Raw genomic sequence first — 23,323 nt, 5'->3', positions numbered from 1 at the left:
GGGAAGTCGAACTCGTGATGATACTGTTGGTTTTTGTCGTTAGGCTTTTAGTGGGATCGTTTTTAATTTTGGAGTAACTCCCATCATTAAGCAGGTCCAGGATTTTGTTGTATGAATCTTTATCCATGATGACCGTGGCATTGCCCTTGTCTGCCGAGAGGATGACTATATCATCTCTCTTTTTTAAATTCGCGAGAATATAGTTACCAGTTTCCCAGTTGTGGTTTGACAGCCCTAGTCAAAAGCTTTTCTAGTTCCAAGTGTGATTCGATGAAACTTACAAAAGCAATCGGCTGCGAGAGTAGTTTTCTAAATTTATTCGTCTCAAGTCTTTGTCAAAATGTTTCATGATGAAATTAGTCATGGATCTTAAGCGAGTTCTACATTTGTTTTCGCGAATACAAGTAAAATTATACATACAGAAGTCGGACACCCAAAAGTACACAGGCAGTCAATTCCTGGAGCTTCTTACAGAGGCGCAATTAAACACTGCACAGCGAGGTGTATGATATTCACCATCGGCTCGGACATTATGTATATACATTACATCTTTAAATACATCTCTTCAGTTGTATGCCAGTCGTTCCATCGGGATAGCTCAGGCTATGGATTAGCCCAACCGTTTCCCCACAAGGGCTTCCTGCAATTGTACAAGAGGCATTGAATTTCCACAGTATTACCAAGTTCAGATTTGGGTCACACCATCAGTGCCGGAATTAATATAGTTAGCAATGTCACCTTTCACAAATAATGGAAAAAAGCACATTCCACCAATACACATCGATGCAGCCAAAAGCTCGTCGAAATAAATGCGGTTGATAATTAAAACCTTAAAAGTCGCGATATTAATCAATGGTTATAGCTCAATTGGTAAGGCATTGTTAACTTTTGGGGGAATCTTACAAATAATAAAGGCAGAATACTACCGATACGGAGAGTGTCATGCGGTACATGGTTTGCAGGCTACGACCAGGCTGACACACGAATATTAAAAAGACCACTCAGGTTGCCAGGGGTCAACTCAAATCCCAACGCGACTTGAATCTCTTCATCTCAGCCAGGGTTTCGAGTGTCCCCATTGCTATGTCAGGGACGCGTGTCACGTAGATGCGCCACCACACAATGGACACTCGGTTGCTGTGCACCGAAGACCAAGAGACACAAACGGCTAGTGTGGCAGTGAAGCCTGTGAAAAATGTACCCACAAATCTCTCGTGGGTTTACACACAGCAGTAATCATCGCCCCTACTGGCAGACTAATGCCATAATGGGGCAGCTGCAACCTGGTGCGTCCTTTCGAATGTGTTCATGAGATGCGAGTCACTTATCATGTGTACAGCACTGCGGAGAGGCCCCGTAGTGAAGGAGGGCAGCTCTGCCAAATACAAACAAATATCATTCTCATGATTGGGACATCACCGGAATGCACCTAACCTCGTCGCATCTTAGAAGCCAAGCAGGAGCTGCGGGGTTGTGGGTGGCAGAAAGCAATGCAGCAACATCCATTGTACCGTCCTATGCCCACCTTCACCAAGCCGCACTGACCAGTGTGGTGAAATCTGGTAACATAACCCCCACGATCCCCATGGAGTAGAGAGGTCCTCGTCCAGCAGTGGTCCGCATGTGCGCATGTAGTGGTGAGCGCATATAGTGGTGAGCACACCTTCGCCAGCGCATTCACCGGCGCCCGCTGAGCAGCGTGTGCCAACACCGTGGCCACGTCACCGGCTCTTTAACGCGCCTCGTACTTTGGTAAAGCACCTTGCCGAGGTGCGGTTATGCTGCCACGCACTGAGCGCACGTGCACACTCGTCCGTGTAGAGTAGAAGCAGCGGTAGAGTTGTCAGCTTGAGCCACAACATTATCAGTGACCCAAGGTCCACAACGCAATCACAGTTTGGACAAAGCACCCAGGCGCAACTCGCGACGCTACACAAAAAACAGCGGGACGTGCAATACAGGGAAGAGGTGGAGGAGAGGAGATCGTATTCTTGAGAGCCCAGACTTGAGCAGGAGAATTGTCAGCATAGACAGCTGGGGGAATGGGAATTCAGAACTATGGAGGCAGCAGAGGAGAATAAACAACTTCCCACCGAGTGAAGTTTAACCTGCGCTCGTGATAGGAGGTCTTGGTTGCTCATGCATAGAGCGCATGAATGGGAGTAAGAGGAAGGCAAGGGGGAGGAGGTGGGGGGGTGCGGGATGAGAGAGAGAAGTAGGCAGTAACGAGGCTATAGAGAATCTTGAAGACGGCGAGTGGGAGCTGGTGAAGGGATCGGAGTATTGGGGTAACATGCTCTTGACAGCGGCATGTTGGGTCATCTGGAGGTTGCAGGCAATGGATTTACCTTGAAGATCTGCAGCTGTCAAGACGTGAAGACATGGATGAGGGACTCGGCAGGAAGCTTGAGCAGAGCAGTGGCGGACGTGGGAGATGTGGCGCAGATTGAGCAATGAGTTCAATAATTGGCATTGTGCACCAGCGGCCATGCAATGGCCATATGTGCCTCTGGCCGAACCCTGGCTGGAGCAACGTACATCAGCACTGGGAGGATAGAAGCGGGCAAGTGTGGTGCATGCACGTGGTGCTGGACAAACAGGTTGCTTGCTCGCGGCCCTACCCAACACGTTCTGTCCAAGTGAAAATGGGATTTACGAGTGGTGTGCGTGTACAGGAAACGAAGGCGCATGTTACACGGAGGTGGAGATGTGAGGCGGAGAAACTTTTACTGCAATCACATGCGAGAGGAGGAGCAGCGCAGGCTATCGTCATACTCCGAGGGCTGCATACTCGGCAGTCACTGCAGCAAGGGTCCCAACCGCTGCTCTGCAGCGCAGTGGCTATGTACAAGTTCCGTTTTAATCACAAATCGTCAATTTGCTTGCTTTTTAAAACACACCGATTCAAATCTGGCCTACAGTTTAATCAGGCATAGTGTTACTGATAGACAGGGTGCCCCGTGGTGCAGCATTCACCTGATGTGTCTTATTACACAACTGTATAACAGTGGCAACAGAGGGCTACACGCATGCACACACGCGCACCACAAACACACACATACGCACGCGTTCAGGGCATGATCAACATGGCAGCTTCAATACAAAGACTCCTTTCAAAGAAAGTGACTGCGGCTTATATACTCCCTACTTTCCGCTATCGCCATCAAACATCAACCGTCACCCTAAGGCATGCCACTCACTCGACTTGATTTCCGTGAAGACAACGAGAGGACAGAGAGAGATGTCTACACAGATGTTAACTTCTCTCCAGATATGGTGTTGCCTACAAAGAAAGCCGAGGTTCTCCCAGAGCGTGAGACAGGAGGGCTGCTGGGCCCCAGAGGGGGCTCTAGAGCAGGGGCTGCTGCTGCTGCGTATACAGGGCCTGCGGCGGGGGCTGCACCGGCTGCACGGCATGCGGTGCGTTGTGCAGGCTGCTGTAAGCGGGCCCTGGGAACGTGCCGGCCACGCCGCCGGCTGGGAGGCTCCCGGGAGGGAACCCCGTGGCCTCTACTCCGACAGGGCCCGGCTGCCCCATGTACACAACGTGGCCTGCGCCGGGCAGGGCACTGCAACAAGACGACAGCGGGACGCACACGCACACACACAGCACCCACATTCACCGTCGCCATGGGATACGCACAGCACATGAGACAAGGAACTGTGATAAAAATGTACAGAAGTCACCCGAAGCTCTCTCACACATACACCTGGGGCTTCAGGGTTGTAGAATCAAAGTGGTGCTGGTCACACAAAGCCTAGGTATTATTGACGATGATTGCTTTTGATAAGAGTGCCCTTTAAGCCAGGGTAGTCTTGGAGCGCTGTACACGTGGTAAGCGATTTATATCTCATCTCAAACATTTGAAAAGGCACACCCAGTGACAGCTGTCTCTCTGGGCATACGATGACAGCACCTGACTTGCAGATGGGCATGAGACGGCCAGTAGCGGTAGCGCATACATCGCTCATTGCAGTAATAATCAGGCAGCCCTGATTATTACTATGGGGTGTATTCGCCATAGAAATACAGTCTGCTTCACAGTGGATATTAAAGATCATTTAATGTTGTTTTAAAGAGTAGGCCATTGTGTGCTGGCGGCATGGTCCAAATTTGCCAAATATAACAAATTAGCTACAAATTACTCAACTGGAATTACACAGAGAAAAAAAATCACTCCCTACTGTCAAATTACTGCAGGCATTGTCTGTGAAACAAAGCGTCTTCGTAATAGCCTTGGGCGTTAGCAATGGCAAGAATACCAAAAGTACTAAATTATAAAAAAAAAATATTATAACAGTGCAAGGGCCAGAGTGGATATGGGTACCACCTAACATCTTAACATTTCAGTCACACCGATTACTTAGCTCGGACAAATAACTTTTGTGAACCATAATGAAATTATTTTTCATAAACTTCAAAAGCGATCCAAGGTGATTACTGAGTATGTAAACAGAGTCAAACACAACTGCAAGTGAGGTTATCGTAAAGAACCCACGGCTTAGAACTGCGATTTGCATGGGAAAGTAACCAAGGCCGTACAAAGCAATACAATTCCTGGTGTTTGGGTCATTCGCGGGGATTGAGTGAGAATCAGGTGAGTTTTGTGTCCTCGGTACGGCGCACTTTAGTGCTGTGGGGCATCTAAAATGTCGAGGTGATGTCAACAAGTCAAACAGAGGCCGAGCCAGAGCCGAGTCTCACTGAGAATATGGCCCAAGTGACGCATCCTGCACCCATGTTGAGGACTCAGTCTAGTAGACTGACTCTTCCGTCTCATCCATCACACCGTGTCCAACCATTGCCACACTGCAGGTCACAACATATTCCCTCACTCAAACACCCACCCATCCAATTACTCACACTCATTCACTCACTCCTCACCACACTGCAGTTCAATACACATCACTTGCAGCTTCTTCCCTTACACTGCTCCACTTTGGATTCCCTCCAATTATCTTTTTTCCCCAAGCTCAATTTGCTAAATGCATTACCCTTTTTGCTATTACACATATGATAGTGCTGTTTGTTACTGAACATTTGGCGTGTTGGACCATTGGACCTGTGCTCAGCAACTGTGTAAAAAAAGTGTGTGTGGTAGCCAACGCCGCCGGCGGTGCTTCACACTTACTTGGTGTAGGCGTGGCCGGGTTGGCTCCCCCCCGGGCCCAGGGTGGGAGGCAGTGAGGCAGCACTTGGACCCTGGCCGCCATCGGCAGGTCCAGGATAGTTATGAGCCGTGCCCGGCACCATGTATCCGCCACCACCGCCAGCGCCAGCAGCAGGGCCACTGTACGGCTGCTGCTGCTGCTGCTAGTGCCAAGTCACACACACACACATGGGGACAGGAACGTGGTGTCAAAAGTCAAAAGTGATTTCTCGCTCAAACGTGAGTTGAGGTGAGGCTGTGACGTGGCCCAGCGGTAGGGCGTTCGCCGCTTGTTGCAGAGGTTCGCAGTTCGAATCCAGCAGGTTGCCCTGGTTATTACTGCAGGTGAATTAACCAGAGAAAAATGCATGTCGTCTGTTTCAGTGGACCTTAAGAGATCCCCTGACATCGTTCTAAAGGAGAAGGCCATTGTGTGCCAACGCCAAGTATACAATTTGGCAAATTCGAAATATTATCCTCAAATTATTCAATTGGGATCACACACAGCAGTAATTATTGGCCGCCAGTGGCAGCGAATGAGCGTTTGGAGGCCAGGTGCCCACAGGGACAGCAAGTGACGTTTTGCATGTAAAGGGTTCTGAGACGCCCGGCCTGAAGGGCGCTCTATCAAAAACAAATCATTGTCATTTCCTCTCATGTGTACAGCCCTGAGCCAGTGGTGGAAATTCTACATTCATACGGTGGAGTGAGTCGATCCATAGGACAACCACTGTTGACAAAGTGGCACTGATTTTTCTACCCCGGAGGGATGATGGGCTGAGTCGATCCCCAATCAGAATTTGAACTTGCAACCTTCAGATTGCGAGCCGCTTGCTCTAGCGCAGAATCACGCGGCCCCTTCGAGTACGAGAGTGTTACAATAGACATGTGGATGCTATGTTCGCCCGGCCTTACGCCACAGAGCTCACAGTCAGCTCACGCGCACAATACGTGTTACTCAGCCGGAGGAACTTGACACCGACATTTTGAATGTAGCACGGAAGCTCAAAACACTTCGGAAGTGCTCTTGAACGAAACAACACAGCATCGCGAGCGAGGGGGCTGCCGTGGTGGATTCAATGGTGAGCGCACTGGACATTAATGTTGTACAGAAGCAACATTTATGAAACCCCGCCACCACCACCACCACCATCTCTACCCTCCCAGCGATATAAATGGGTACACTGTAGTCAGTTGATCTACAGGTTGCGTGTGGTGGTGGTAGAGTGTGGGTACTCTTGCAATACATCTGGGCCAGCGTGGAAGAGTAAGCCAAATACCCTCTATAAGGGCTCTCTACAGCTCCCTCTAGTGTAGGCCACTCCGCCAGCAGTGGTGTAGATAGGGAATTGCAGGGCTGCCCTCTCGTGCAGTAGAAGACACGGGCAGTGGGTGTGACACTCTGGTGGCCCTGATTGAAGCCAGTTTCCACAGCGATTCTCCCCGCCGCTCTTCCTGGCTCTGAACAATAACTCAGTACGTTTGGTTTTATTTCCATTCTTACAGCGTAATGAGATCATCGCAAAGGAGCTGCTGTGTTTCACACAGCCTGCAGTAATTTCACAGTAGGGGGTAATGTTGCTGTGTGTGATCCTAACTTAGCAATTTGCAGCTTATTCTTCAAAGTTTGTCAATTTTGACCGTGTTGCCGGCACACAATGGCCTACTCTTTATGAATGCGATCATAGGATATTTAACGGCCACTGTGAGTGAGTTTTACACACACCGCAGCAGTAACCACGGCGGTCAGAATCAGAATATCGAAATCAGAATATTTGTTTATACTGGATGAATCTGATGAGCAATGAAGCTCAGATGTTCGTCAGGAGCGAACGCACGACCGCTGCGACGTCAGAGTGACGCGAGTATGACGTCAGCATCTCCTGAATCAAGCGAGGGCCTCCACCCGTGCGCGGTGCCGAGCGCACGTGGGACCGGTGGCGAGGCCCGGTGTGTGCAGCCAGGGCCGCCCGTAAGGGTGGTGCGAGGCTCAGGGCAAATCCCACCGTGTGAGTCCCCGACGCCTTCAAACTAAACCAGAGGTATTCCATCTGGCACCACTGTGACGTGGATGTGCAGAGCTCACCAAAGCGCGGTGGATCGGGGCGGTCGCCCCGATTAGCTGCTACCCTCGGGATGCCTCTGAATGCAGCCTGCACCTCGAATTCTGCTCCTTGGGCTTTGCCCCCCCTCACCTGCGAGTAGTAGTGCTGCTGCTGCGGCTGCAGGGACGGCTGCACCTTCCCATAGACGCCATAGCCGGGGGCCTCATTCATGAGCTGGTTGTACAGCTCAAACGCTTCCATCACCTTCACGTTAATGTCCGACAGCTCAGAGTGTTTCCTGCGAACATCAAACAAAACAGTTTAACACATAGGCTTTCGCGACCAACATCATCCATAATACCTGCACAGGTATTATGGATCAAACATAACAGCGGCTCGGCTCCACGGCTCCACTGGCGGTTTTGGGGGTAGCGTTCGTGTTGCGATTGTGCCGGGTAATCGATCCGATGATTTAAATTGACTCTTGCACCCATGGCGCTTGCGCTGGATCGTCTGAAAAATAATCAATTGCTTTTTTAATTACACTGATCACGCTCACACTGTACGATAGTCAACCTCTAGACTTTGAGTGTGCTCAATACAGAACACGCGACACGGACGATAACAGTGAGACAGCACAAATGGGATGAAGCATTGATTCTGAAATTTATATTTCTACAGACCATGGAGGTGAGTGGGAGGGGAGACAGGTTAATCACTGCCATAGTTTTACAGTGAGAGGAGGAGCTGAGTTATCTGAGAAATCTCAACATCAGGCCTAGCCAGGGGAATTACAACATTTCCGAATTATACTTGTTTCAGATTGATAAAAAAACAGGACGTGACATTGATAACACAACATCAGTTTCTCCGTTCCCGACAAAAACAGTGTCATGTAATGTCTAATGACGTCACATGCATAGAGTATCTGTGTGGGTTTGTGTCTCGGTGCGAGTCTATGGGTTTCTATGCAAGTCTGTGCCTAGGTTTAAGTCTACTGGGCATCTGTGAAAAAGAGCTTTATAGAACATTGGATATACATTCCTCCAGTACAAATATATATTCTAAGTCTTCTAAATATTCTGATGTTTCTCTTTGTGAATCTATAGGTCTCTGTGTGAACTTGTGTCCACGGCTAACAATCTCTGAGGGCACAGGTGGTAGACCCTCGCTGGGATGTGATGCCAGCAGCTAGAATCCAGATATGGAATTACAGAATTAGTTGCTCCTCAATTCTATCCATGCAGGAGAGATTGATAAGAGATAGGGATTGTGCAAAGTGTATGCTTCAATCAAAAGGGGTACGCACCGGTCAATGTCCTCCAGCTTTTGGTCGATCAGAGGCCCCATGTGCTGGCATGACTCTAACGCAGAGCAGCACACAGGGAGAGCCAGTGAGAGCACGTGCGAGTCTCAGTCAGTGGTGTCAGGTCGCCATTTCATGAATATCCAAATCCACGTCACAGCTTAAGTTGACATGTAAAATTCAGCTGTCAATATCGTGGTCAATAATTGGTTTTGCCATGTGTAATTATTTGACCAAATTTGTGTCGCAAGAACCTGCCACCACCCGACCCGACCGTTACTGTTTCAGCTCACTTTCTCGCTCACCCACTCGCTCACCCACCCTCCCACCTACCCCACTCACCGATTCACTCACTCACTCATCGATAAAATTATAGAACACTTGTCACAACCACATTTAGTGATTAGATTAACGACCTTTCGCTTGAAACTGCGTCGAGCATCTCCAGAGATAAGATTCAGGAAGTAAAAAAAACAAGCCAGGAAGTCAGAACTGTGTCACCTGACCTCACAGGAATATACCAACCAATCAGATTTAATCTAGATATTAACCATTGCAAATTGATGTATTTTAATGCTATTTTGCTTTATCTGAGCTAACTGACTAGCATGGCATGCATTATTCATAGTGGATCATGTTGGCTGTGAAACCCTCCATGTCAAGGATGGTCTCACTGCACAAGTAACCTTGGAGTCTGCGTGTGGCCTCGGCGAAGGAGCTCATCACGACAGACAGACACACATCTCGGTGCCTCCCTCTCTAGAGCAGCAGCCTGAGGTGGTTCCTACTGCAGTCAGCAGCCTCAAGCTAGTGCTGGAAATTCCACATTCTTACGGCAGGGGACAGTATCTTCATTGGACAACTGCCGTTGACTGAAAGTTTGGGTAAGGTTGCCGTTTAGCTGCTGCTGCCGATGCTGTCGCTGTTTCTGCTGTAACTCAGTAGTGGTCAATACACCAAGCAATCGGATCATCCATTCAGATGACTCGCAACGGGCTCTGTGATCCACCAGCAATGCTCTGACCAACAATATGGATTTAACCCTGTAATATACGACAGACATACAGCAAAAGTGCCATCTATTGGAAGATGTTATGATGATTTAATGCATGAATTCTTAAGTCACAGATTGTTATTCGTCATTAGCCATCACGAAAATTGTTTCCTGTTTATGTTCGTGTTTGCTCTTATGAGTCTTGAGATGCACAACAAAATATTTTCTGATCAACCACCCATGGGTCGGGATCTACTGCTGCTGCTAGAGGAGTGTACTTTACCGAAAGAACCAAAGAATAATTCCTGCAGTCACGAAAGCTCCAAAATTAAGAGTGTGTGTATGGAGGAAGACTTGCGTACTGTGTAGAGCGAAGAGCACAGCCGTGATACAAAGCGTTTAAAAGCTGATGAGCGAAAATAAAGGACAGGCGCTGCAGTAGTAGCTAAAGACTACGGGCAGTGGAAGTGCTATTGGCCAAATATCCGAACGTTGCAAAATGCCCTCTCTTTACTCAATTGGGATATAACACAAGGCAACATCGCCATCCTGCGGAAATCTGGCAGGAACTTCCCGAAATAGAGAAGCTTGGTGGGGCTTTCCTAGGTAAATGAGCGTAACAACAATAATAATTAACAACAAGTGGCAGCACGGTGCCAGCGCCGTACCCTCCAAATAGAGCAGCTCAGGGGGGTCGGGGCGCTCGTCGGCCGGGTCGGCGCTCTGCAACATCCTCAGCAATGTGTCCATCTTCTCCTGAGCACACACACACAAAGGTTCCCCATGTAGCTGTTAACACGTTTTCTTGGTTCTTTCGTGACTTTACCGAAAGAACCAAGAACATGAATCCCTGCAGTCACGAAAGCTTTAAATCGAAATGTTAACACGTTGTTGGGGGGCAAGCGTGAGCAGCAATGAAGGTGGACATGGTGCACAAGGGGGTGGTGTGGTCGACACCACGCCCGGCCACCTTTTTCTGTGGACAGCAGAGTGGTGCAGTGGTAACACTCGGTGGTGAGAAGTTAACTACCTCGACTGCTTTACAGGAAGTCGTGGGTTCGATCCCAACCCTGATGCCTGTATATTTGGAGCTTGCGTGTTCTCCCTGCGGTCGCGTGGATTTTATCCGGGTCCTCTGGTTTTTCCCTCCACATTTAGAACCATTTATTCCGAGTATTTGGCTGCTATAAATTTCCACATGATAAGCTACATCGCTGAGTTGTCATTTGTGGCCAGGTCGCTTCTGGAAAAAAGAGCTATATAGCTCAGTGGGCATTAGCTGGTAAAATTAAAACAAAACATTTAGTTTAAAAAAAGTCATGGGTTCAATTCCTGACTAGGGCACCTCTCTGTGTGGAGTATGTATGGTCTCCCCATGTTCCACATGGATTTCCTCTGAGTTTTCCACTTTTCTCCAATAGCTAAACACATCCAGTGTAACTGGCATTGGACAAACATCCCAATGCTGAAAATTTACCTTGCAAATTACTCAACTGGGATCACACAACAAAAGCAACATCGCACCTACTGCAAAAAACTTGGCAGGACACGCCTGAAAGATAGTTGAGAATTAGCAAGGCTTTCTGGTAAACAATAATAATTAACCAGTACTGGCTGAGCATTTGCGTGGGATCCACGGTTGGGGTGGAGGGTGGGTGGGTAGAGGCATGACGTTCGCGCGACGCATGCACCCGGCTCAACGCTGTGGGATGCGGGTGACGACATCATGCAGATGTGTGCTGTGACGTCACCACCACGCACTTGCCTGCTCGCGTGCCAGCCAGCAATGTCTTTTTTACATATTTTACACAGTGCAGACAGGCCATCATCCATCAGTGGGCTGAGAATGGGCTGCACAAGTGCAACGCGTGTGGCAAGGTGAGCTGGCTCGGGAGAGGTGCTCACTTCATCGATGAACAAGGGCTCGGGCTCCGGCTCGATGGCTTCCACCTTCACCTCGTCGCTGAACTGTACCGTTTTCTTCTCGGTCTTTACGGCTGTTAAAACAACAATGCAGCCGCCTCACACCCTCTCACACTGAGTCACACTCACTCCATCACGATCTCACACTCACTCATCGTCTTACACTCACTCACATACTCTCACACTCAACTCATTCACGTAATTACACGATCGCTTCCGCTCAAGCTCTCACACTAACTCACTCAACAATAACCATTGTTTGCCACTAGTCGCGGTGATGTTACCATAGCGCTTGTGCCAGGCTAGGTGTACTTTGAGGGCACATGAAGTGTTGAGGATTCGCTGGCAGGTTTCAGAAAGGATCCAGGTGCCATGGGTTGACTGAGATTGTCAGTAGATGCACCACCTGTGCTCCCCACTGTGCCAACTTGCTGTGTTTTAGCCATTTGGTGCTTTGCTCTTTGTTGTGAATGTCGCTCCTCCATCCTCCATCATTGCTGGAGGGCGAGTGCCTCCAATTAGCCAGGAGGATCCTTCACGAACCTCTTACACAGAGCTCGATCTTGACACCACTGGTACCAGTCATCGGCAAGTCCAATCAGCTCCACATTATTTTGTATCACATCAGTCCATCTCTTCCTTAGCCCGTGCCATGCCCGTTTAGCCCCATCTATCCAGCCAACATGCGTGCTACAAGGGCAGCAAGGTGGCGACATGTTATCTCCTTTACCTGGTATGCAGAAAGGCGTGAGTCTGACACCTGTCTGTTTGGAGTTTGTGTGTTCTCCCCGTGGTCTCATGTATTTTTCTCTGGGTCCTACGTTTTTTCCCTCAACATGTAAAAACATGCGTTTTAGTTTATTTAGTTGCTATCAATCTCCACATGACACGCCACTTCATTGAGCTATCATTTGTGGCCAGTTTGCTTCTGAAAAAGAACTATTAGCTCAGTGGGCTTTACCTGGTAAACTAAAAATAGTTTAAAATAAATAGATAATTGTTTTGAGCTGACTTTGTTGAACTATCATTTGTGGCCAGGTTACTTCTGAAAAATACCTATCAAGTCAGTGAGCTTTACCAGGTGAATAACATAGTTTAGTTTTAGCTTAGTTCAAGACCCAGGCAATGCATCTTGCTTGCCGGAGGAACTCACCGATTGGACTGTGTCCAGATCTTTCAAGGATCCTTGAGTTCCTCACACAATCCAAGTTTGGTTAAACCCAGAATGGATCGTACGCAGACCAGTCTAAATGTTTCAAACTGGCGTAGATATTCCTTGAGGGCATAACTGTGCTGAGTAGACCCATAGTTTTTTATGAAGCAATCGACCAGTTGGCTTCCACACGGCATTAAAAAGCTGATGAAAAAATGCCTCTCGACTGATTCAGAGACCTCTACTGCCAAACTGGAGCCGGTTGTAAGCACGTTGCCCAGGTATGGAAACTTCTCCACTCTTTCCACAACTGCCCCATCACTCATGGGGAGTGGAGGGCGGGGATTATTCGATGAGATAAAATACCTAGGCAGGTGGTTTGTTTTTGTGGGGCTGATGGTAAGGCCCCTTCTCTTATAATAACATGCTTCACATTCATCAGCAGGGTCTGCCACTCCTACTTAGAAGGATTGGGGTTCTGCAAGCCTCTCCTCAGCATGTCTGACAAGGTTATGTTGAATAATCCTTGGCAGGACCGTTCCCGGCCTCACACTGAGCAGGGAGATGCTCTGGTAGTTGTTGCCATCAGTGCGATCCCCCTTTTTTCACTGAAAATCACTGACTGATTCTCACTCTCATGCTCAAACGCTTTCTCTGCAGAACAGGGGGAGAACATAAAAAAATCCTCTCACTCGGTCACTCACTCTCTCACTCACTCACTCTCTCACTCTCTCACTCTCTCACTCACTCACTCACTCTGTCACTCACTCGGTCACTCACTCTGCAGCATAAAAGGAAAACACACAAACTCCATGCAGAATTGAGTCAGGAATCAACCTCAGGCGCTTCTTGCTGTGAGGGATGAGTGTTGGGCCAGGTTACCAGCCTTGGTCTCGCAGTTTCTGGTGAGCACGTGAATTATAATCCACTGCCATTCACAGGAAGGGAGCGAGGTGACCCGTGCTGCCCCATGCTTTCCCATGCTGTCCCGTGCTGACCCGGGCTGACTCATGCTCTCCCGTGCTGATCCTTACTAACCTGCATTGATCCTTGGTAACCCGTTGCTGTCCCATACCAACCCGTGCTGTCCCGAGCCGACCCATGCTGTCCCGTACTGATCCTTTCTAACCCGTTGCTGTCCCATACCAACCCGTGCTGTCCCGTGCTGATCCTTTCTAACCCGTGCTGTCCCGTACTGACCCGTGCTGTCCCGTGGGATGGGAGAGGCGGACGCTCTCTACTCACGGGCTTCCGGCTCGGCCGTCAGGTCGGCTGAGACGAAGTTTGATGGGAACAGCCCCGATCCCTTGTGGGTCTCGCCCTTCCACCAGTTGGGGTCACTGCAGACACAGGCATGAACAATATAAAATTACTCGCCTTTTGCCCGTCCAAGGACGGGTGTATTGCAGTAAATCTGAAATTTGCAAGCGAAAAGCAGACCGCGACGTGATATTCATTGCATCCATTTGTGTACAATTTGTAAGGCCGCAGTGACACAGACTTATTTCATTTAAAGGTTATAATCCCTTGTTCATCATGACGTCCTTTTTACTTCTATGTCTTAAAAGCGTTAGGGAGATCGCATGACGTGAGGGTTCTGCCTTTGTAGTGAGGGTTATAAGTTGATGCTGAGGAGGGGGGGGGAGGCGCCTCGCTCCCCCCATGTGGAGTGACGTCACCTGCTAATTATTAATGGGGGGGTGGGGGGTGTCCATTTGGAGGACGTCACCCGTTAATGATTATTAATGAGGGGGGGGGGGGTCCATGTGGAGGACGTAACCGGTTCATGATTATTAATGAGGGGGGCTGGTGGACGTGGAGTGACGTCACGCGCGGGACACACAGACATTCTTGGCTCATTATAGTAGTAAATAATCACGTTGTGTTGTACATTTGGCATTCTCGCTATTGTTTTCATAGCGCATGGCTAGCATCACGAAGACAGGCGATGCTGGTGACCTTTTTAATAATGTATTGGGAGTAACCCCTGCTCAGCTCATACAATTTCCTACACGCCTGTCCAAACATTGAACAAATTTAGTTTCCAGCCTATCCACGAAAGTAATGTTCTGAAACAACTTTCCTATCTCAAAGGGTCCTCCTCTACCGGAGCAGATAGTATTCCCGTCTTTGCTTTGCTAACTGTTGGTCACCTAATATACAAACCTATAGCCCATATTTTCAACCTGTCCATCAAAGAAGCATCAGTACCTCTAGAATGGAAACATTCCTATGTTTGTCCACTTCACAAAGGGGGCCCTAAAGATGATCCAAATAACTACCAACCTATCTAAATTTTGTCCCCGTTAAATTATTGAACTACCAAATTAGCAGTTTCCTGTCCAACAACAATCTCTTACATCGAAACCAATCTGGGTTCCGAAAAAAATACAGCATCAAATCTGCTGCATTAGACTCTCTGAATCACATTTAATAAGCAGTAATGTGCCAGTCTATTTCTTGACTTGTCCAAAGCCTTTGATACAGTCGACCACAACATCCTGCTAAGTAAACTAAGTTGCCTCTGTTTCTCCAAACCCGCAGTGGAATGGTTAAAAAATTACCTCTCTTCTCGCACCCAAACTGTATTCATAGATGGCTGGAGGTCAAACAGTGTTTAGATAACAAAAGGGGTTCCCACAGGGTTCCATCATCGGCCCCCTCTTGTTCTCTCTTTATGTCAATGACTTGGGTACTGACCTTGATCATTCCAAGGTAAATTTTTTGCAGATGACACAATACTGATTACTGCTGGCCGCTCTCCAGATGACGTGATTGCTAAGCTCCAGGGTGATTTCAACAAACTACAACGTCTGCTAGTTGCTCTTAAACTAGTCCTGAATACCTCCAAAACCAAGGTGCTATGCTTCTCACCAGGACTAAAGCAGGAAGTATTTTTTTCCCCAATTACATTCCTTAAATAATTATCAAATAGAGCAAGTCAATATCTATAAGTATCTTGGGCTCATCCTTGAATCAAAACTGATTTTTCAAGATCACATTGATTATATTGGTAAAAATACAAAAAAAAATTCTGTATCGACACAAGCACTGCTTCCCCCCTATGTTCCGTTTGGAATTGATAAAAGCTACCATACTGTCTCTACTTGATTACTGTGACATCGTATATAAATCAGCCCCCAGTACTATACTGAAGAAGCTTGACTCAATTTATCACTCGGCCTTAAGATTTGCATTGAACTGCCCATATAGGACACACCACTGCGATCTCTACATTGGGTCAAACTTAACATCTCTTAATGATCGAAGGCTTGTGCATCAGATCTTATGTATTCACGATGTACTTACAAAAAAATCCGCAGACTACCTGCTGGATCTCCTCACTGTTTCGAAGAACAAACGTGACCTAAGGTCTTCGCTCATTTACCAGCTTCACATTCCTTATTGCCGTATAAATACTGGAGGAAGGGCTTTTGCTATTGATGCGCCCAGGGTCTGGAATGCTATCGCCAATAAACTGCAACTTGGATCACTACCTGTGAGATCTTCACTCAAAACTACTCTAGAGGAGTTGAACACCCCTAACTGTCACTGCTATTCAATGGCCTGAAATCAAATGTATCGCTGCAAAGTATGATCTTGAGTTTTGACTATAGTGTGCTTATCTTTAAAGGTAAATTGAATTTTTTTGATACTCCGACTGATGTTCCTGCTGTTGTGGAGTGACTCATGCAGCCAGCTATGGCTGCAGGGTTTGGTAGTATATGTTGTTTATGTCGTTTATTGTGAAAATTCGGTCACAGTTCCTATGATCACTGTCTCATTGCTTTCATGGCTTTATTTTGGTGATTTCGAAAAGGTTTTGGTTTAGCCATATTTGATTGTTGTAGTACAGAGTTAGACTGATAACTTTAATCTAAATTGTCGTATGGTTGTTATTGTTTGACTTGCATCCCACTGGGATTTTTGCACGCATCGTTGATATACGGTGCTTTTTCTGGAAGACTTTGCTGTTTTTTCCAGGATTTTTCTGTTGCGCGTAGTCACTTTAAGATGTTTCTTGTTCATGTTTTCGTTTGTTGCGGTTGCACCCGATTCAAGAGCCGAATGGCTCACAGGGCTATACCTAATAACTGAACTGATGTCACCAGCGACAAAGCAGAGAAAGAGCATTCACTATCGGATGATGTCGATTGAGGTGCATTTATTCATTGCGAGACTCGGCCAGCATCAGCATCAAATACAGGTGACAAAGACCTTGCTTGAGGTGTAGGGATTCTTACGGAGCTCCAAGTTGAGAAAAACACTTATTTTTATATTGTGGATACTACAATGGTTACTGCGGTAGGCGCCGTATTCATTATTGTAAAAAAATATAACAGGCTTTACACTTTCCGGCAATAATGCAGATGTTAAGATGTAGTAGTTACTGCAGTCTTGATTTAAAGCTTTCGTGACTGCAGGAATTCATATTCTTGGGTCTTTTGGTAGTCACATAGATAGGTTCAAAGAAAATAAAAATTCACAATAAACTACGACGTTTCGATCGCAACACAAGCTGTCGTCTTCAGGAAAAGGGGGGTTAGCTTCCAAGGCAAACTGTTTATACAGGTAGGAACTACAGTTCCACACTGCCCACCAGGTATTATTTGTCTGTCTGTCGTGCATGGCCCCGCCCCACCAGAGCCCTTCCATTGGCTCGGGGGCGCCGACCAATGGGAGCGGTGGGTTGGTAGAGGGGGGGGTTAGTGGTGGGGGGGGGCACCGCCGCGACTCGGGCCAATGAGGAGACGGGCGATGTTTAATTCACAAAATGGAACTGGGGGAGGGTGGATCCATTCATGAAATGGAAGCCTTGAAAAGAAAAAAGCAAATCTTTTTGCCTCGTGTTTCTTTCAACATTCCCAGCCTTAAGGTGATTCAGTTGGGGGTGGGAGGGGTGGGGCTGGGTGGAGAGGGGAGGGTGAGGAGGGGCTGGGTGGGGAGGGAGGGGCTGGGTGGGGAGGGGCTGGGTGGGGAGAGTGGGGCTGGGTGGGGAGGGAAAGGTGGGGAGGGGCTGGGTGGGGAGGGTGAGGCTGGGTGGGGGGTGGGAGGGGTGGGGGGGTGGGAGGGGTGGAGCTGGGTGGGGAGGGGCTGGTCACCCCGTGGTGCCCTTATAAAACTCAACGTATAACCTACACACTACACTATACACGATACACTACACTTATACAGGTAGGAACAACAGCTTCCACACTGCCCAGCAGGGATTATTTGTCTGTCTGTCATGCATCAATGCGCTGTCCAACCAAGTTCCTACCTGCCCACTCCGAAGGAACGTGTTTAGGGTTTGTAGTGGGCGTAGCCCAAATGTCAGCAGCCAATGATAATGTAAGTGGTGGACAGCCAACCCGACGGTGGTTGGTTTTCCACCAATTAAAGGGCTGCCAGGTGAAAATTAGCATGTTAAAGAGAGATTAGCATGTTAATGGGATATCGCAGCGCCGCAACCAAGGGGTCGGCGCGCGAAGTGACTGTGAAAGCGCAAGTTTGAAATGGGCGTAAAGCACAACTAACATCGGAAGGTGGTAGGATGGGAACATCATAGCCAAATATGACTTAAACTGGTTGATAACGTCCTTCCAATGATTGCTCAGTTTGTACCAATCTTATCAGTTGAAATTGTGTCTGTTTGATCAAATTGATTTCTTTAAGACGAAGGTACTTTGCAAGCCCACTGGCTATCAACAAAGATTCGTTCATGAAGCCATCCATATATATAGACACAGACACAATTTCAACCGAGAAGATGGGTACAAACTGAGCAATAATTGGAAGGACGTTATCAACCAGTTTAAGTTATAATTGGCTATAATGTTCCCATCCGACCACCTTCCGATGTTGGTTGTGCTTTACGCCCATTTCAAACTTGCGCTTTCACAGTCACTTTGTGCGCCGACCCCTTGGTTGCTGCGCTCTCCCATTAACATGCTAATCTCTCTTTAACATGCTAATTTTCACCTGGCAGCCCTTTGATTGGTGGAAAACCAACCACCGTTGGGTTGGCTGCCCACCACTTACATTATCATTGGCTGCTGACATTTGGGCTATGCCCATTTTAAACCCTTATAAACAGTTTGCCTTGGAAGATAACCCCCCTTTTCCTGAAGACAACCGCTTGTGTTGTGATAGAAACGTCGTAGTCTTTTGTTATTTTTAGTTATTTTCTTTGAACCTATCTACGTGACTTTACCGAAAGACCCAAGAATATAGTTACTGCAGTGGTCACTGTAAAAGTGCCTTTAATAGTGTATATGTAGTTTGTCTCTTAACTGTGATTCTTAAATGTGCTATTGTTAGTTTTAATGTTATGTCAGAAAGACTTAGTCTGTGTGCTTTCCAATTGCGTGGGTGAAAAGTGGGCTACGTTTTTTTGCCCAATCCTGGCCAGCTGGCCCGACAAACTAAATAAACAAACATGATCGTTGAATGCTCGTTGTTGTAGGTGTTGTAGGCAGTCACCTGTCATCCAGCACGGAGATGACGTCGCCGGCGCGGAACGTCAGCTCGTTGTCCTCCGCCGCCTCGAAGTCGTACATGGCACGCACCTTGCGCGCGTCACCAGCGGCGCTGCGGGCCAGCGCGGCGCCACCCAGTGCCGTCGCCGTGGGGTACAGCGAGGCCCCCGCACTCACGGGGGTCCCCACTGCCAACCCCGTGGTCTCCTTCAACGACAGCTCGATGGCTGTGGGCGCAGAGCGTGGACATTGTTTGAGCCGTGGCTGCTGCTGCTGCTACTGATGTGACACTCGTAGCAGCTATAGCAACAAGCTACATTGGCTACAACAGTAGCATCAGTTAGAACAGCATCAGCTAGAACAGCAACCACAGTTACAGCAGCAAAAATTACATTGGCAGCAACTACAGGAGCAGCAGCTACAACAGCAGCAGCAGCTACAACAACATCAGCTACAACAGCATTGTTAAACGCTCACACACCAATATATTACGAGACTATCCTCATCTCTTGAGATCTCTCCTGGTTAAATAAAATACTCTCAAATCCATTCCACTGACAGAGCTGTGACCAACAACACCCGGATACAACGGAGAAGTTGAAAAGCCGGCAGTGGCGATCATCGCGCTCAGAGCCAAGCGAGTGGTGACCTCAGCAGTGTGGGACGGGAGAGAGGCCCCAGTCGCCCGTACTCACCCTTGGCGAGGTCGTCTTCCTCCTGCTTGGCCGTGACGGTGCCGGGGTCCTTAGGCACCAGCGCCGGACTCGCCTTCGCCTGCTCCGCAGCCTGGAGCACAGCAAACGGGCACGGCCACCACACGGATCACATGGACGCAAGGGCACGGGCATGGCGACCACATGTACACGCGGGCACTGTGACCACACAGGTCACGCGGACACACTGGTACGGCAACCACACGGGTCACCTGGACACACGGGCACCGCATGGGTCACACAGACAAACGGGCATGGCCACCACACGGTTGACCTGGATACACGGGCACGGTCACTACATGGGTCTTGCAGACACATGGGCATGGCCACCACACGGGTGACCTGGACACACGGGCACGGCCACCACACGGGACATGCGGACGCGACCACATGGATCACGCAGACACACGGGCTGCTGGCATGGCCCAGTAGTAGCATGCTCGCTACTTGCTGCAGGGGTTCATAATTCATATCCAGGAGGCTGCCCTGGTTAATACTATAGTGGATAATGGGAGTATAATGCTACGCGGCGCCGTCTGTTTCACAGTCAACGTTAAAAGATTCCGTGACGAAAAATAGGCTGTGGCTGGACCCTCTTAAAAAAGTCTTGAGACTCCGTGAGGCTTTTCTGTGCCAACAAGTGTTACAAATATAATATAATAATATCATGGGACCTTTTTTGCCAATATCAAAGTATGAAAAATAAGAATAGGGTTTCCCCTTTTCTGGCAATAAAACAGGAGGTATACTCTCCTCTTTAATTTTTTCTATCTATGTGACTTTACCAGAGAGTATGGATTCCTGCAGTCCCGATAGCTTCAAATCAAAACAGGAGGTGTTAAGATTTTCAAACACCAAATAGATTATATCTTTTTGCAAAGCATCAAGTCTGCATTGACCACACGTACTTGTGGTGAAGATGCAAACAAACATGCTCTGATAAGACATACATTGTCTTTGAAACTGATTGGCCTACACCAGAGACAGCCTTCTCGATTGCCTAGTCTCACCACCATCAGACCAGAGAATAGCTGCTCAACCTGAGCTATAAATGCTCTGATACTTGCATTGTCTCTGTACTGTTCGCCTAATCAATAAAATCCCAATGTAGCGTGGAATCGGCTCTTTGGATTTCCTCTCCACGAGCGTCTACTCTGTGCCTCGTCTCTAGTCACACCCTGTGTCCCCGTATCTCACTTCACCGCAGCCAAATATTGTAAATTTATGTTTCTAAATGTGGAGGGAAAAACCAGACATGGAGAAAAATCCACGCGACCACGAGGAGATCATGCAAACTCCAAATATACAGCAGGCGTCAAGGGTTGGGATCGAACCCACAACCTTCTGTATATACCAGGTGAGGGAGTTAACATCTTGCCACTCAATCTCGCCCTGCTCTCTGTGCCCCACGCCACTGGCCAGCGACCGTGCGTGGGGGGTGCATGGGGGACGCGTGTGGGACCTGTGAGCCAGGGGCAGGGAAGGCCACGCCCTGATCCTTCAGGTTCTTGATCATGGCGGCAATGAGGCTGAGCTGTGGGTCGTTTTTGAACTCCTCGGCCCACTCCATCATCAGGGCTTTCAGCTTCTCACCCACCTTGGGGTGAGCCTGTGCACACACACGCCGGTCCAAGCACTCAGTAGTACAAAATCCAACTGAGAACAGACGCAAACGTCATGCCGTGTCGACGGCCTTCATGGGCGAGTCGCAGACACGGTCCCTCGCTTGGGGAACATGAAGCAGGTGGTCACTTGGCCCAGAGGGAGTCCGGTCGAGATTCACAGTTCGAATCGGGCAGGCCGCTCTGGTTATTACTGCAGTATGTGCATATAAACCGTCAGACATTGCGTTATGGTCCAAATTTGCCAGATTTGAAAAATAATATGGCAAATGACTTAATTGTTATAGTTGAATGGGGTGCGTTTCTCTGAAATTAGGGGAATCAATCATGCCACAACATCACATCAACACAACACCATCACACCACCATATCATACATCACATCATCAAACCACATCACCAAACTACTATCACGGTGCACCATCACATACATCATCACGACATCGCGTCACACCACACCATCACGTCCCAGCGTATATTCACATGGGGGCCATCATGTCGGTGTTATCTATATGGTGATGGTTCTGTCTGGATGTCAGCTGTTGCTGTGTGACAGCACGCAGGGATTATTGTATTTTACGTTTACAACATGTGCACATACATACTCACATCGCACCTCTGATTAACATGTTTGGCTATGTACGGTGCGAAAGAAGTTCAACATACATGCACATACATAAGTGTGCTCACCTTGTTAAGGACGTTGTTTACTTCATTTGCAAATTCCCTTGAACAGACTTCCAAGTGAAAGATCTTCCCACAGTTGGACACACAGGCCCCCAGGAGCTGCAGAGGTGCAACACACACACACTCACTTACGGTGGGGCCATGGGAGCACGGCACGGCATACGCACACACATACTCACGGTGGGGCTATGGGAACCCATCACGGCACACATACACTCACGGAGGGGCCACGGAAGCCTGCCACGGAACACACACACTCACTCACGGTGGGGACACAGGAACCCATGGCATACTTCACACACTTGTGTCACTTACTCACCTGGGCAGGGGAAAAATATTATGCATTACGCGCTATGCATGCATCACACTCTGCAGGTATTCCAAGCAGAGAGGCCCCAGAGAACGTGTCACTATATCACCGCCTCCAGGCGGTGCACACGGTAGCCTCACACGACACAGGCAGAGAGTACTCACAGTCAACGCCTGCATGGCCACGTGAGGAACCTTGTTATTCACTCTCTTCATGGTCGCCCGGAGGCAGTCTTTGGGCCTGTAAAGCAAAGACAAAAACCCCCCCTATAGACTTTAACAGACTATGAGGGCAAATGCTGTTAGGGAGCAGCTATAAAGGCCAGCATGGCACATGAGGAGGTGGGTGGCCAACACCACGCCCGGCCACCTTTCTCCCCAGTGATAATATTTACACACCGCACCAGGTACTCATTTGTGGATGAGTCAACCTAGGGGAGGCCCAGCACTGGTTCAGATAATCATCACCGGTGTTGGCCGTGAGCGGGAATCGAACTCGGGTCACTGGGTTCGTAGCACGCAAACAGCTGCATTACTGCTCCCCTGTGTGTGCCTATAAAGCAAGCGCACACACACATACAATATCTTACAGCCTTAGAACATGTATAAGGTTAGTGCCAAATACATACACATTTGAAACTGTGTTTCAAAACTGTTAACCTTACCCATGTACCAATAGTTACAATTTAAGTGCAATGTCTTGGTGTGGTATTGGATTGTTGTTGTTTTTCTGCCGTGCCAAATCTTGAGTTTGGTGTTGACAAATCTGCAGGAATGTATGTACAGTAATCCCTCGCCACTTCGCGGTTCAAGTTTCGCGGCCTCAGTGCATCGCGGATTTTTCAAAAATATTCATCGAAAAATAAAAAAATACCGCCATATCGGCAGCCGTATTGCGGAAAGCAGCGTTGTTTCATCGTGATGCGCGAGAGAAACGGTTTCCCAGGATGCCAGACATTTTATT

At 48.3% G+C, this 23,323-nt stretch overlaps 1 protein-coding gene across 2 annotated transcripts in view; it reads right to left on the bottom strand.

Annotated features, from left to right (window-relative positions):
• Window positions 1–302: 302 nt before the first annotated feature.
• STAM (signal transducing adaptor molecule) overlaps window positions 303–23,323 on the bottom strand; it is a 29,122-nt gene continuing 6,101 nt past the window's right edge. The window contains exons 3-14 of one of the 2 annotated variants that reach the window (XM_078871151.1): window positions 22,525–22,600; window positions 22,054–22,149; window positions 21,205–21,351; window positions 19,725–19,815; window positions 19,034–19,256; window positions 13,817–13,911; window positions 11,401–11,492; window positions 10,164–10,251; window positions 8,505–8,559; window positions 7,346–7,493; window positions 5,133–5,314; window positions 303–3,569 (exon numbers count right to left, since the gene is read on the bottom strand). In XM_078871151.1, the coding sequence (XP_078727277.1) occupies window positions 3,350–3,569; window positions 5,133–5,314; window positions 7,346–7,493; window positions 8,505–8,559; window positions 10,164–10,251; window positions 11,401–11,492; window positions 13,817–13,911; window positions 19,034–19,256; window positions 19,725–19,815; window positions 21,205–21,351; window positions 22,054–22,149; window positions 22,525–22,600 (1,513 nt within the window). In that variant the 3' untranslated portion in view covers window positions 303–3,349. The remainder of the gene's footprint in view (window positions 3,570–5,132; window positions 5,315–7,345; window positions 7,494–8,504; window positions 8,560–10,163; window positions 10,252–11,400; window positions 11,493–13,816; window positions 13,912–19,033; window positions 19,257–19,724; window positions 19,816–21,204; window positions 21,352–22,053; window positions 22,150–22,524; window positions 22,601–23,323) is intronic. The other variant, XM_078871152.1, reaches the window with a different exon arrangement.

This window comes from Lampetra fluviatilis, chromosome 31 (genome assembly GCF_964198595.1).
Source record: "Lampetra fluviatilis chromosome 31, kcLamFluv1.1, whole genome shotgun sequence".
NCBI classification, from domain to species: domain Eukaryota; kingdom Metazoa; phylum Chordata; class Hyperoartia; order Petromyzontiformes; family Petromyzontidae; genus Lampetra; species Lampetra fluviatilis.
Note: the sequence above shows the minus strand (reverse complement) of the source record. Positions and strands in the feature narration are given on the sequence as shown.